We start from the raw sequence: 16,259 nt of genomic DNA, 5'->3' as shown, positions 1-16,259 counted from the left end.
CAGGCAGTTGTCTATGGGAAGTACGTGTTGTAGCAAAATCAGTCCATCCTCAATGGGTTAAAGTTGTTCATGTTGTAATGATTTGCCTTATGCTGCATGGCTATAAAAATGTCAATGGCTTGCACAGAAACCATCGATTTTCTAAATTCTAGAGATGAAGAATATAGCATTTAAGTATGTTTACTTTTGAAATTGTGGGAAAGTAGAACAAACAATAGAATTAGATTTCGTTCCCCTTTCACCAGCATATAGGAAGACTACAGGTGACAATGTACCTGACCTTCGGCAGTTATATCTCCACTGTGAGCAAGCATGGGAGAACTTGTGTATAAGGTTTTTAGAACCAAACGTGGCCCATTCCAGCCTGTCAAGATATATGTGATGACAGACTAGTGACTCTTTTCATCCTCAGCCAAGACTTCCAATCAAGAATGCAATGTTTCATCCACTAACAAGTTGGCAAATGGCTCTCCTTATGGCTTGACCTCTGAACTCCAGTAAAGCTTTTCCCTTCTTCCACAACACATCACCTTTAGGGTGTACAATACCCATGGTCGGCCAATTTGTCTTCATGGTTGATGTGATTTAGTGTGTCCTTGTCACAAAGTATAACTTTAGTTTTTCACCTCCTTCTTTCAGTCTTTCATGACATCTGGTGACATGAGAGTTTAAGAGGAATAAACATTCACTGTCAATTTGACAGTGATGCCCCATAACTTTGAACTGCAAATTTTAAACAATGAGAGAGAAAAAAAAAGATAGAAAGAATGAGAGAGGCATAGGTAGAATGAGAAGCTATAAATGATATCAGTGAATGTGACTGATGAAGAGTGACAGTTACTTTTTTTTTTCCGATGAAACAGTAAAAATGTGGAAGTATCATGATGTATGGGAGGGAAAGAATGTCAGTCATTTATTACAAGAGTTCAGTTGACTGTCTCTGTGGGCTTCAGTGGCTAGGGGGGCATCATTTGGATGCGCTTTTTGTCACTCCTGGTGAAAAAAAAAAACAGAACAAAAATCATTCAAGAGATATCTATCCTTGCCCAAAGTGCACATGTACTATGCACCATCCACTGCAACGAGAAACTCACTGCGAACCATTGCTCAGCATGCAAAAAGTTTAGGGCCAACCATAAAGAGGAGGAGATAGGAGAATTCAATCTGTATGCAACCGTGGGGTGACTGCAATCTTTTGGTTGCAGATGGTATTTTTTTCATATTTGTTATGTGATATTTTAAGTATCCACTTTGTTTTGCTGCACTTTTTTTATTATGTGATTTTGTAAATCGATTGATTTTTTATTCTTTGCTGTAAATGGCATTTGCTTTTTACCAATAAATACTGAATGAAAAAAAAATATATAAAGAAATGGCAAAGCGAACATAAAGCTGTTGCATCTTCTTAATGATGCATTCATTTGTCAGTGTGATTTTAACTTGTTTTAGTATCCTAGACTTTATCAAATTCTCCAATGACTTGGAGCATAGAGCATATAGGCCTAATGAGTAAGTCATGCCATTGTTAGTGTAATTGCTGATTGGTTTTCTTCATCCTTCAATGTCACGCTTGCTGTAGACTTTGCTTGATGACCAATAGAAAAACTGTGAGCGTAAAGAGTAGAAAGACATTTATTCATGTCGCATACATGTTCTCTAAATACCTGCTGCAGTCATCATCTGAATGCTGACCACATGTTATGATTTATAAACTTCCAAAGTCAAAACTCTGTAGAGAAATGAAAGTACTCATTACGTATCTATTTTGAGACAGTGGAGTCACTGCAATGGGAGTGTTTATGCTCAAAGTTTTCAAGCTCAAGAAAGAGCTGATCTAGCAACATTCACTGCGCATTGTTGAAAAACCGTACACTCCTATATTTTGTAGCGAGCTGTTAATAGTGTACATACTTTTGCAGTTACGCTTCCCCAGGAAATGTGATTAGTGAGAATCACTGATCGTAAACGTGATTTACATTTAAAATACTTCCCCAGTAAATGGGATTAGATAAGTCATTGATAGTAAACGCACTTTTTTGTGCATTTTGAATCAGTGATTTGAAATGCCATTTTGTGAGTCAGGATGCAACCGTGTTCTACACTAACCATGTTCTAACTAACACTGTATTAATGGCCCAAAAAGTTAAGTGTGAACGCACCCCAGGTCTGTTAGCTACAGCTGGACTCCCTCCCTACCTCGATACCATGAAGGAGTATTGGAGTATTGTGAGGACACTTAAGGTCACAGTCACTCAGTGATTGGCCTCCCACCTGGCAGCCATTTACCTGCAGGCCGTTTTCACCACATGTCAAAGGGTCAAAGGTCAATGTAAGGTGTGCTGACAATTCTTGTGGAGATATACCTAGCGATTTCCGATTTAGACACTTGTGTGTGTGAAACAAAGGATGGATAGTTGTGAAATTCCCCTAGCAGCATAATTTTCCTTTTTTTTGGGGGGGGGGGCATATTTTGTTGAAGTAAGATGAAGTACTAGCTGACATAACAAATTATATGAAATATCAGCACACATAAGCCATTTAGCTGGGAAGTGGGCACCATGAATTGAGCAAATCAAGATTTGAAAAGACTTCTGGACCGGGATTTGCTAATCATGATTTTGGGATCTTGATTACAATAGTTTGCTTTCAGATGCTAGAAATATCTCAATTTAAGCATAATTCTTCTAATATAGAATGTAATCATGATTATTAGAGAGATTTACCTACCATCTGAAAGGGGGGCTAATCAAGCCAGATTTTCTTTCCCAGCTTCTAGAGAGATGCTCAATTTTGCACCAGGGGTAAACTCTTTCCCCTGTTTATGAGTGGAAGGCTTCAGTGATAATTGCTGCCAATTTCCCGTCCCTGGTGTTGTTTGGATGAAGTTCCTGGTGTTGTTTGGCTGAACTCAGTAGACAGGGTTGGTGTAGTCTCACTTTATGCAAAGCTGACAATGTGACTGCATTGTCTGGCTTGAATCTGACTGGGTCAGGTTTGGCTCTAGGTGGGCCTAGCCTAGATTAGAGCTGGTGTTCATTGAGTCTAGCCTAGATTAGAGCTGGTTTTCATTGAGTCTAGCCTAGATTAGAGCTGGTTTCCATTGAGTCTAGCCTAGATTAGAGCTGGTTTTCATTGAGTCTAGCCTAGATTAGAGCTGGTTTTCATTGAGTCTAGCCTAGATTAGAGCTGGTTTTCATTGAGTCTAGCCTAGATTAGAGCTGGTTTTCATTGAGTCTAGCCTAGATTAGAGCTGGTTTTCATTGAGTCTAGCCTAGATTAGAGCTGGTTTTCATTGAGTCTAGCCTAGATTAGAGCTGGTTTTCATTGAGCTTACACTCAGTCAAACCTTGAGGCAGTGAAATGAAACCCAACATATTCAGCTTTCAACTTGACATTGCCTGCCCTGCCTATCGATATTCAGCATTGTAAGACACTGGACCTTCATGTTTCTCTATAGAAGCATTTGGTGTGTGTTATATTTGGTAGTAAACCATTGTAAAAGAGAATTGTCTAGACTCTAGATTGTCAATTTTTACATAAAATGCAAATGTACATGATGAAAGGACTTCTTCATTGATCAAAGATATCTAAAAATGCTTAGCCTGTCTTGTGCATTTCGGCATGAAGAGAAACTAGTGCAAAGATAAAAGCAAGCAAACTTTTTTTTGCTTGTTTTATGTAACACTTTCCAATGTTTTGATTTTGCTAAATGATCTTACCTGGCCAAGCATGAAAAATTTCCACATTTACAGTAATATCAGCTCTACTGGAAATTCTGTTGTGTTGATCTCAGGTGATTGCCTATCAGAACCTGATGGGTGCTATGCATAGTGCATGTTAGTCTGGTAGGAAACAGGTTAATTCACAGTGCTCAGTGTGTCTGTTGTGGTGTACAGTGATTGTGTAGTGATCCTCATTTCCTCTTATTCCTGACACATGGCGGTGTGAGTTCTCTTTGGTCTGTACATCTTTGACAATACCTGTTTGAGCTGATGGCAGCTTGACACTCTATCCGTGACACTGGAAATGGATACCTCAACCCCTCTTTTCAAGAAAGAACTCAAAACCTTTTTATTTCAGTTAATCTTGTGTTTTCTTTCAAACAAGGTTCTTTCCAAAATGAAGCGATATCAAAAGAAAAAAATAGGTCTCATCTTTCTGGGCCAGGAGTATCACTGTGTGGCAGACACAATACATTAAATTCATTGTTATTATTATTATTATTATTATTATTATTATTATTATTATTATTATTATTATTATTATTATTATTATCATTATTATTATTATTATTATTATTATTATTATTATTATTATTATTATTATTATTATTATTATTATTATTATAATTATTATTATTATCATCATTATTATTATTATTATTATTATCATCATCATCAGCCACATGTCAACCACAGGCTGATAAGCCACAACTTTTCAATGTTTGTACAAGTTGTCAACTTCATAACATTTTTTTCTCTCTCTCTTTCTGAAGTTTGCCAATTTGTGTGGCAGAATAAATACAGAACCTTTTTGGTCTGATGCCACACTATCTTGTCACTTTAATTTCACACTGTTATGTTTTTTTATCACCATGGAATGACTGTAATGGTATACATGTATGATTTTTCAGGGAATGTAGAAGCCCCTGATGTATGGTATTTGTGCCTGAGCTGACTAAAGGAAATTATTTGTCTTCAAAAGAAAATGCAGTGTTACTATTACTTACCCTTGATTTTTTTTTTACTGCACTAACAGGTGATTTTAGCAAATCATACTCATCTGATAAATGTGATTATTTTATGACTTTGTTCAAGTTGTCAAACATGATATTCCGTGTTCATGTTTCATTCTAATCCATGTTGTTGTTTCATCTTCTCTGATCTTTTCTAGAGATTTGAGGTTCAATCAAATCAACGAGATTCCAGCAGGCTCCTTCAGAAATCTACCCAATGTCAGCACATTGCTGCTAAACAACAACAACATCAGGAGAATACATCGAGGTGCTTTCTCAGGTCTCAGACATCTGAAATATTTGTAAGTCTTTCTTTTCATTCTCTCTCTGTTCCATGTGAGATAAATTATAGATATGTGTCATTATTATGTCTCTGCTCTGTGAAACAAACTCTCAAGCATGTCAAATCTTGAATTCAAAATAAAGTCCTTGAGAATTAGCTAAAACACTATGCAGAAATGCACTGATATGGAACCAATCTTGTCAGGAACAAAAATTTGATTTATACTTTTGGTATCAATATAGAATTGTTTTAGAAGTATGGACTGTATCAGAGGTCCAAACATGAGCTTTATGGAGTACATCGCTCATGTAATTAATGCAATATGGTATTTGTAGGATCAATAAAAAGTAGATTATTAGCAATAAAAGTAATCTGTGCTTGTTCATCCACTATCAAAAATACTTTGCAGTATACTTTGCAGTATGGTAGCCATTGTAACCTTACATGGTTTAAGATGAGCATATGTCATGCACTGTTGTTCATTCATTGTAGGTAAGTTTAAAATATATATTGCTGACATGATGACAAGAAAAATTCATTTTCTGTATAGTTAATAGAAATTCATGTAAGTTACACTGTATGCTTGAAGAGGTCTGATTAGACTGTGTAAACATTGTAAGAATGATATTCAAAGACAACGTGGTTGGAACATGCAGCTACAATACTTATTGGTTGGAACCAGCCATTGACACCCAAAATCTAATGTGAAAACCACACCCATTTTTAATAACTTCCCTTGGGACATCACTGAAATGGAAACCATTCTTCCAAGCTATCCTTCATTGAAAACAATCATGTGTTCTAATCAATGTCAAGTATAGTCCTCTGCTTATTCACAGATAATACGTTCTCTCTCATGCCTTTTTTTTTTTGCCAGATATTTGTACAAGAATAAGATATCTGAAATCGACGCCCGCGCCTTTGATGGTCTGAATAACTTGGAGCAGCTTTACCTGTACTCCAACCAGCTGAAGAAGGTTCCTCCTGGTACCTTCAGCAATCTACCTTCTCTTGAGAGACTGTGAGTATAAACTCCTCCCTACACTAGTCAGCATGGCTCTCACACTTCAGCCCATTCTACTCATTTACGCTGCATTCCTTTTGGCATCTTTTCAGTTCTTTATCATCCTCCATTCTGGTAGAATATTCCAAAGATTGAATGAAAGTAGTAGATTTAAACTTAAAGATTTGTTTGAAATTTAGCAAGCAATGTTGGAGATTCAAACAGGTGGATTATAAAAAAGCTGAAAGAGGAATGTGACAATGATTTTGTATGAAGACAGTACGTTCCTCTTGTGGGGATTTGCAAAAATATACTCATAATTTGAGCTGGGACCCAGAGAAATAATTTATATGGAGAAAGTTTTGTAATTGTATTTCCCAGGCAAAGTGAAAGAGGAACTTTCTGTCAGTGATTGTGTTGTCACCTGACTGAGGGAGTTAATTAGTTGCTCATTAGATGGCAAATTAGGTGACTTATTGTCAGATGTCAGAAGTGGGTAATACTTTTTAAACTTATCTTAAAACCTCACTGATCTGCTATATTTTTTGCATACAGCTTTCATTAGATTTTGTTGTTGTTGTTGAAAGGGGGGGGGGGGGCTTTCTCATATGAATTTTAGCTGCTTGTTCATTCTTGGTTTCTTTAAACTTATGTGGAGGACCGTGATACGAAAAGCAGCAGCCAAACTGTTGATCAATCTTATTCCTGTATAGTTAAAACAAGAAAAATCAGAAAAGCTTTAATATTTGTTTGTTGTTTTGATGGGTGAGGTCTGTGATACAATAGCCATTATGTTGAGATTTATATTTGATTTTAGATATTGTGACCTTCTTTAAAAAAAGAAATGTTAAAGTTATCTCCCTTTAGTGTAGTGTTTATAAGAAAAAGACATGTCGAATTATGACTGCTGCCACAAAAGTATACTTGGAGGCACTGTCCCATGATTACAAAAAGCACAAACAATTGCTTCATATTGCGTACATTCATATTTTTGCTCAGAAAAGTATAAACCTGCACTAAACTTCTAATATCATCTGCAAAAAGAGTTTTCTACTTCATTTCACCTGTAAGAGAACATGCACGGTTATGTCAAGTGAATCACTATTCAATGCCCACTTCTATGCCACTTTATTAATTTCAGGGGGCAGAACAGGAGCAACATTTGTGGATTTTGATTTTGCTCAATTAGGCAAGGTAGAAGAGAGCTACGCATATAGCTTTTATATGAAGGGGTCAAAAGAATCATTTTTATTAATGTGGTCACCCACTATCCATCTGTTTGTATTCCTTAGATCTAATTAACTTGATGAAAAAAAAATCCACTTCAGGAGATTGTTTGAGACTTGGGTATGTGGGTACATGAGATGTAGATGGATAGATTAGATAGTGGGCAAAATCAGTTAAGGTCAAGCATTCAAGGTCACCAAACTTAAGCTACAATTTAATTTGCTTTCCAGCTACAGTGTAATATCATTAGCCAGAGTGTCCAGTTATACATATTGCTCAAGGAAGGTTAGAAATAGACTGGGATTTTTTTTTTTTTTAATTGAATAACATGGGTCAAAATTTAAGACAAAGGTGAATATACTTTGGCTGATAATGTTGCTTTTCAGCCATAACATCTGCTAGGAATGTGTGAAGAAGATGAAGGTATCATAGATGATTGTGCACTTCAGTTTCATTCCTCTATACAGTATGTCCCAAAAAAAATTACAACGGATTTCCGCATTGCTAACTTTTAATATGATTAAACTTTATGAATGCTATTGCAGGGTCTAAAAATATAACATCTTACCTATATTTTGCAGAAAACCCCATTCAATTTGGCTAAGTGGTCATCGAGAAATGTAGATCTTTGTAAAACATGTGATAGGTCTGTTTCTCCCAAGTTTTGCACTTGGATGCTCTTGGAACTGCATATTAATGTGTGAAGACAATGGACAGAACTTGGAGGGAAGGGATTCTTGACATGCTCTACAAAATCCTCATTTCTCTTTGACCACTGAAGCAAATCAGATGGGGTTTTCTGCAAGATGTGGGCAATGAGTTGTAGTTTCATACCCTGAAATTGTATTTCGCTTGATTCACTATTTTTTAAGTTATTGTTGAGGAGGGTACCATTGTAATTTTTGTGGGGACATACGGTATACGTGTACATGCACATTAGATGGAATACCCTTAAACAGTTGTACATCGTCTTCTCATAAGCTTGTCTCTTCTACATTCTTTATTTTCTCAGTTCTAAAGTAACCAGTTGACCCAATGAGTCTGAAAAATAAAAGGAGAATAAAATGTTATGTTCTTATTTGAAAAACAAAAGGAAATTTAAAATGCTATTTCTGTATGAGGAAGAGTTCTTTATGTTTCTTATATAGAAACAGCTGAAATCTTATGAATCTGCATTAGTAACATATCTAATTCGGTATTCATTTCTTGCCTTCTAATTGCCATATGCCAGAAATTAATGTTATTAATTTGCAGCATAATCTACATCCGTACTCAAAATTACTATGCAAATTTTATGTTCAGGCAAACATCTAACATTAATAAATGACTGAGGTCATGTCATATCTTGCCTTTAATTTGTGTTCTTACTATTCAACTTCCATGAAGAAAAAATATTCTTTTAACTGGGCTGCTGATATCTGAGCTATCCATATGTTCTTGTTACTCACTTCAGTTTGAAACTCATTTTGATTTTGTTTTGATTATCTACACTATATTATGCTAACATATTGCTTGCTATTTTTGCAGGTTTTTGAACAATAACAATATGTCCATACTCGAACCGGGCACGTTCTACGGACTAGAATCATTAAAGAGATTGTAAGTTTACTGTATGTTTGTGAGTCTCTGTCTTGTTTGTGCCGTGTCTCACTGTGTATTTTATGTTGATAACATCTAAAATAATTCTTGTAGTCATAACAACTGCTGCCAGCTGCTAATCACTGTAGAAATGTTTTCTTTTTCCTTTTTTAAAATGGCTGACATGATTTCTTGATATATGGAAATACCAACAACTCAAAATCACAAGTTTTCTATAAAGCTTGCAAAGCTTCACCTTAAAAAAATCACATTGTTAGTGTGAAAATTATTGATGCAGTCTTTGAAAATCTGACATATTTTTTCCTCCTTGGCTTTGTGGGCCATCGAAATAATGCAACCTGATTAAATTATGTAAGTTTATAATATAATGTTAAACTGATGTTTTATTACTCATCATATATTAACATTTTGAAGTAGTACAAGAATATTCAACAAACTTAGACTACCTCATTATCCAGCTAAGTAAAAGGCTTAAACTGTTTTTGAGATTTGCTGCTTCTTCATTATGCTCTAAGTGATGATAGAGGGGTAAATAGGGCCAGACCAACTTTTGAATGAGATGGTCAGTACATTACAAATATTAATGCAGGATGAATAATTCACAACCCTCATTCTTAAATCATTCCATGTAACCTATACATCTCAAACATACCTGAAACTGAGATCAGTATCAATAGAGGGCCAAGAAGACCAGTTTAGAGAATGTTTGATGGAAAGTTTTGTCAGGGTTGTACCAGGCCTCAGGGTTATATCTAAATGGATATTAAACTAACTTTATAGATTTAGGTCATGAAGCTGAAATGTTGGATGTGCATTGTAGACAAAGGTTTGTGCATGCCTGTGTAGAGATGCATATTACTACATTTTTCAATGCATATTTGGCTCTGATATTTCATGCAACATTTAGTGCCTGCTTGTTATATCACAAAAAGCAGTATTTGTATAAACAAAGTTCTTCTTTTGGAATGGTACCCTGTAGATAATATCAGTCAAAGCAAAGCATCCCCCCTAAAAAAAAGGAAAGAAAAGCAACAAGCAAATAAGGTTATGCAAATGTGTGTACTGTCACCCCCTTTCCTTTTCATGCCATTCTGTCCAATCATATCAGAGCAACTACCCCCCCCCCCCACCCCCACCAAAATACTGGTTAGTGATAAGGCTAGAGTAAAGATTAGAGTAAGGGTTAGGTTTAGGGTTAGAGTTTGGTAGGATTAGGTTCAGGATTAGGAGTAGGGTTAGGGTCAGGGGAAAGGTCCAGGATAATTGCGCAGGGGGTAATTGCCCTAGACCCCTCTATAATCCTTTCTATTCCCATCCCATCTACTGTGATGTTCACCTCTCTCTCATCCCATCACCTCCCCTCTCCTCCCCTCCCGTCTGTCGTATCCCCTTTTATTCTTTTTAATTCCCTCCTCTCCTCTTCACTCCACTTTCCTCTATTCCTTCCCAGCATCCTCTTCTTTCAACACTCCCTCTTTCTGCATTCACATTTGTCTCGAATTCCAGGGGGACATTTTGAGAAACATACCTTTATCTTTTTTTTTTTCTAGACAACTATGCACATTTCCGCTCATCTCCCTGCATAGTAGGGGAGGCAGTTCACACGTGACTGATTTTCGGGTCACCGATGGGTACTCAGCTTCCAGTCAGACAAAGGGTGCTCTGGGTTAACTGTTCTTTAAATCCTTTATTGTGCATGCAATGTGCACATGTAGAATCTAATTGCTGGAGGCATTGTTCTGCGTATGGTTTGCCCACAAACCCCCCCAAATTTGTAGGGACAAGGAAGGCTGTCTCCGTCAGTTTTCACATGTAAAATTTTGAGAGGGAAGAAACTATCAGAGATAACTTCTGTCCTTTTAGTGTGAACACAGGATGTAGAAATCAGCTGTTACACCTTGATTTTTTGTCAAATACTGACTTTTTTCATGAAAGAATGCATACACACACAGAAAAAGATAATTGCTCAACTACAGAGAAATTTTTGTTCTGCAAGGATCTCTGCTCTGAGACAATGACACTTTGCATGTGCACAGTTTGTGAATCATAGCTTTAATAATAAGACTATATTCAGTTAGATTTGATAGTCCGAACTACAGTAACTTGTAGTGAAACATCGAAATTAAAAAGGACACACTTCCAATAATTTGGATAATATTTGGGGAGGTCTGTTCTTTACTTGAGATTAGGTACATGCAATATGATTAGCTTGTTTATGATGATTATGTGTTTAATATAGATCCATAGCACATTAGACTGTAGTATTCATAAAGATCAGTTTTAGGGAGTCAAACAGTGAATTCATTTCATGACTATTCATGATGACGTCAACTTACTCTGTCTACAGTTAGTGTATTGAGATGTAGGCCTAATACATTTCCTCTAAAAGTAAATTTGCTGTTTGAGAGACATCTTTTGAGAAGTAGTTAAACTGTATCTTCTTTGGAATCCTTAAAAAATTATGCTTATTTACCATGTTAATGACAAAACATGACTGCCTATATGAATGTATGTAGACCATAAGATACAGTAGATTATTTTGTGTTACCATTGTGACACTGTAGGCCTATATCCCTTCCTGCACCACACAGTTTCATTTATTCTCACTTTGTTCTTTTCCTAACATTAATGTGTTGTCTAGATATTGAAGTACCTTTTCCCCCCAAGATTTCCTTTTGGCAGTTTTTGCTCTTTTTGCATTTTCTGTTACTGTCCCTTGTATTACTATAAAAGTGGTAATTTTTGCACATTTTGCGCAACCAAAACCCAGCACAAAAATAAAAGCATGCAAGTATTTTTGCTTGCTATATGTTCCTGTAGTTTGTGTCTTGATTCTGTGGAATTAAAAACATGTAAAACTCGTCTTACCCGATGGAGTGTGAAAAATTACTCGTGCGAAAATACCCACTTTTACAGTATCCAATATTAGCACTTACTGATGTTGGCTATCTAGGCACAAATCAAACCATACATGTGTATGTTTCATCCCCTCCCCCTCTCTCTCTTTCTCTTATTGTTCCTTCATGTTTTGCTGTGCATCACTAATTAATATACACTCTGAAATATGTTAATATATTTCTTAGGTATAGTTTGTGCTCTAGTTCCTTTACTTCTCCATGGTAGTTTTTCAGAAATCGTCGGCCTTATGCCAAAAGTCCCTTAACCCATAGACTTTGTACAGTGTTAAGGGCCTTTTGGCATAAGGCTGACGAAATATTATTAGAGCCATTACTGTAAAACCAGAAATTTTCTCATGCATGAAACTTCTGCAAATTTTGTGAGGAGCTTACACAATGTGTTGAATGCCAGTTCCAAATTACAAAGATTTCATGCTGCAGAAAAGGCCATCAGCTCCAATTTATGAAAGTTTTATGCCGTGAAAGTTTCTGGTTTTACAATGTATTGAGGGAGGAATGTTGCAGAGTACACCAATATTGGTCAAACTTCATAATAGTTTCATGAACAATAGCTGCAGAGCATTTTGTTTTTAAATTCCAGATTTTATTGGCTTTTTATCATTGACATTATCACAAAGGATGCCATGATGGCTATTGGTTTAAAAGATTCCTTTTCTTGAAATCAAACAAGCTCAGTCCAAAAGTAGGGTATGGTAGGAAGGTTGCACCATGGTGTACTACTGAATCCCTTGTGGCCCAGTTACTGTCCTATCTCGCTGTATCTTATCTTCTTTTCTGAGGCTGAAACTGAAAGGCATTTTATAGGCTTCTTTACCTTCAGCTGACTCAAATGGCTTCCTAAGTAAGAGTCATTTCATAGAAGAGAGCTTTTCAATTTGTTTAACTTTCTTTGACCTCGTTAGAACTGCTCAGGGTGGCAGTAGGTCTCTCTGATTATTTTTGTTACCTCATACATTTAAGATTGTTTGGGTAGTTTGAGAGTTCATTGATTGACTGCGGGCATCATAAAATAGTATCATCATATTGACAAGCCCTGTCCTCTCCTTTTTTGACACAGTTTTTTTTTCTTTATATCAAAACAGAATCTAGTACAAAACTCTAGCTCAATTTTCTTCCAATGTACAATCAGTAGCAGCATTAAATGAATGTAATCTCCGCAAGATAAATGTGCTCTTTTTAATGAAAGGCTATATGTCACTTGCCTTCAGATGAATTGTGGGCTAACTTCTAACATTAGCTGCTTGAGAAGCCACTTGTGTACATTGAACCGTGACTTGGGTAATTATAGCTGTAATTAAAATGCTGCCAAAAAGAAAAAAAAAGTGAACAGCACTGTGAAGTCTCCCGTGAATTCTTGCAGGAGTCTTCCTGAAAACTCCAGTGTCTCTCTTTATATGTAGATAAGACACAAGTATCTTCCTGATTATTCCCTTTAATCTCACTGTCTTTGATGAGCAAATGGCTCTGAGTGACTAGAATGGCAAAACTCAATATTCTCCATAGGCTATAGAACACTTATGTAAATACAACACTTGGTCAATGGATTTTTAAGTGTAGTGACATCTGTTATAGAACTTTTGATTGGGACAGCCCACGTCTTAAAACCTGAGTATGTTGGATTTATTTTTTCTTTCAAATGAGTTTGAACATCATCATTCAGCCTTTTCAGTAAAGTTTGACAATTTCTAACATTGAGCTATCTCATTGTTAAACAGTGTCTCCAAGAAATGATCAAATCAAACTTAGTTCTTAAGTAATCAGATGTCAGTATCAGCTATCCTCACTCACAAGGATACCTCCTACTTAATTGTCTGATGTAGACTTCCTCACAGACTTTTGCTGAGTTGCACAAAAAATGCCTTCAGTTGAAATGCATTGATTCCCTGTATTGTTGTTTTCTTTCTTTCCGTAGGCGCCTGGATTCAAACCAACTTATATGCAACTGTAAATTGCTCTCCCTCACTCAGATGTTGTCTGATGCTAGTCGTGACAGAAACACACAAGCCGCCGCTACCTGTCACTTCCCCGTCGCACTTCGTGGACGTAACCTCGTTGACCTCACCCCACAGGAACTGAACTGTCGTAAGTTTAGGACCATTATTCCTGCCATGTTTTCCTGAGAACGGTTGGTGAGCGGCACAAAGGAGATCAGTCAGTTGAGAAAGCTTAGTTTCATTGAAATGCAATCTAATAATAGCAGCACATGGTGACATCAGAATGTGATTTCATGATTACATCATCCAATGGGAACCTTCACATGGGTGCTTAGTCTATACTGTCAAGCCAGGAATACTCTATCTACCCTACAATATATTTTAGCACCTAGGGAGTTAGATTCCTCCAAAGAAGCATATTATCATCTTTGTTATCTTCATCTGTAGCGTTAAAGGGTGTGTACAGTTCTGGTCGAGGTGAAAATTTAGCTTTTAACGTTTTGCGAGATATTCAGAAACCACTCTATGAGATGTCAAAGAGCATGCAGTTCTAAGGGGTATCAAAAGTTTATTCGATGAAAATCGGTTTTGAAATGGCTGAGATATCCAAAAACAAGGTGAAACAAAGAGATACTAATAAAGTTGGGGCATGTCGCCTTTTATTATTAGCACTTTTTTGGATATCTCAGCCATTTGAAAACCAATTTTCATCAAATAAACGTTGAATCCTTCTTAAAATTACATGCTCTTTCATATTTCATAAGAGGCTTTTCATTATCTCACTTAGGAATGTTCAAAACATGAATCCCTACCCCAACCAGTACTGTACAGTCCCTTTTAGGAGCAGCATGATCATTTAACAATGTCCATGTGATGTCTTATTACATGTAGGCAATATGTCAGCATTTAAATCCTCATCTGTATTTAGTTTGAAGTTTGAAGTCTCCCTCATGGCCTACCTCTGCATTCTCCATACTTTGATCATAGATTTGAGAGTACTTGTCGAATTTGTGGTCACAAATAAATTTGTGCTTCATAGCACTCTGTTAAAAGCTTGCTAATATGTGCCACCAGCATGTTGTAATCCATCCAAACTTTGCATACCCTAGTTGCGGATTAGCAAGCCCTCTGTGATGTTGTAGCAATGTGCCTCAAGCCGAAAGAATGCCATAGGGACACAAGAGGGATTAGAGGGATTAGGTAATCTCTATTCATTGACAATTAGTTTCCAGACATTTGTGCCAACTGGCGAAGAAAACACTCCATTGTGTGTGCGAATTCCGAGAACAAAGCACAGTAAAGGTTGAACAATTGAACATTGTGGAATTTGTACTTATTAGTGGCATTCTTACAAATAGTCCTTGTCCCACTGACTTAGTATTTTTGTAATGATTCTCAGAGGAAAGAGGGTTGAGAGATGTAATGACCGTCTGGTTGTTGAGACAGTTGTAGGTACACAGAGCGAGAGACTCAATTTTGACTGTCATGCCTGGTGTGTTTGTTATCAAACAAAGATTAGTGGAAAGCAAATGAATCAGACAGGAAAAGGATGTGTGCCGATATCAGTGAATTTCAATTATTGAATTACCTTTGACAATGTCTGCTACTCTATCCAAGGTGAGAGATGGTTCAGTGTTATGATGTCACTGTATGTCACCTGCACTATTTGTGTCATTTAAAATAGCACCATATTACCTAGTCTCACACAGGAGATCAGGAAGCCCTAAATACTGTATACGCTATAATTTTCGCGTACATAAATTTTCCGAATTGCCGCCGTCACACATTTTCGCGAGTGGTTAAATTCGCGATTGGGGGACCAGAGAAAATATGAAGTGGCAAAGAAAGTGTGAATTTTTAACTTACTACCAAATAAGAATGATACTAGTTATACACTGCATGAAAAAAAAAACTTACCAAACTCTGTGAACTAGTAAGTTAGAATTCAACATTTTTGAAGTGGTTAAGTCCATCGCGCTAGATTTCTGACGAGTGGTCCCCTTGCGATAATGGATTGGCTCTCTACAGTATTCGTAAGTAGACGTGACGTGCGTAAACAAGCTTAGCCAGTATGGTCTGTTCGGTAAGCCGTGACATGGTATACTAGTACTGAAATGTTCGTATCATCAAGGCAAGGGATTCATTTTGGAAGGTAATATTTTCGCGTGTTGTTAATTTCGCGAATAGCTCCCGACTCGCGAAATTCGCGAAAATAAAACCCCCGTGAAATATATAGCGTATACGGTAATTGAAATGGTTGTGTTGATTGTCTGTCAAAAGATACTTAACAACAATGTCGGAATTTTGGAGCTTTGGCTGGTATTTGTTCCATGTTCATCGTGTCACTGCCGGCAACCAGGGACAGCCTGGTGGTAGTGTCGCTGCCCAGAATGCAGTAGATGACAGGTTCGAGTCCCACTGGTTCCTTTTTTCCGGCTTGTTTATTAATTTACAGATCAGCAGTTGCGATCTTAACAAATTTCATTTGAAGAGGGAGACAAACTGAAGAAACTCAGGCCTGAAAAGATATTTTCTTACCATATAAGGTGATTGTATTTAA

General features: G+C 36.7%; 1 protein-coding gene across 1 annotated transcript in view; it reads left to right on the top strand.

Annotated features, from left to right (window-relative positions):
* The window catches only part of LOC139742101 (peroxidasin homolog), a 105,166-nt gene that overhangs the window by 63,166 nt on the left and 25,741 nt on the right, over positions 1 to 16,259 (top strand). Inside the window, exons 2-5 of the mRNA XM_071652663.1 lie at positions 4,894 to 5,037; positions 5,896 to 6,039; positions 8,776 to 8,847; positions 13,678 to 13,847. Of these exons, the coding sequence (XP_071508764.1) occupies positions 4,894 to 5,037; positions 5,896 to 6,039; positions 8,776 to 8,847; positions 13,678 to 13,847 (530 nt within the window). The remainder of the gene's footprint in view (positions 1 to 4,893; positions 5,038 to 5,895; positions 6,040 to 8,775; positions 8,848 to 13,677; positions 13,848 to 16,259) is intronic.

The sequence above is a fragment of the Diadema antillarum genome, unplaced genomic scaffold (genome assembly GCF_040938485.1).
Source record: "Diadema antillarum isolate AM-2024a unplaced genomic scaffold, OU_Dant_1.0 seq00000980_RagTag, whole genome shotgun sequence".
Classification (NCBI taxonomy): domain Eukaryota; kingdom Metazoa; phylum Echinodermata; class Echinoidea; order Diadematoida; family Diadematidae; genus Diadema; species Diadema antillarum.
This window is presented reverse-complemented; position numbering and strand designations above follow the sequence as displayed.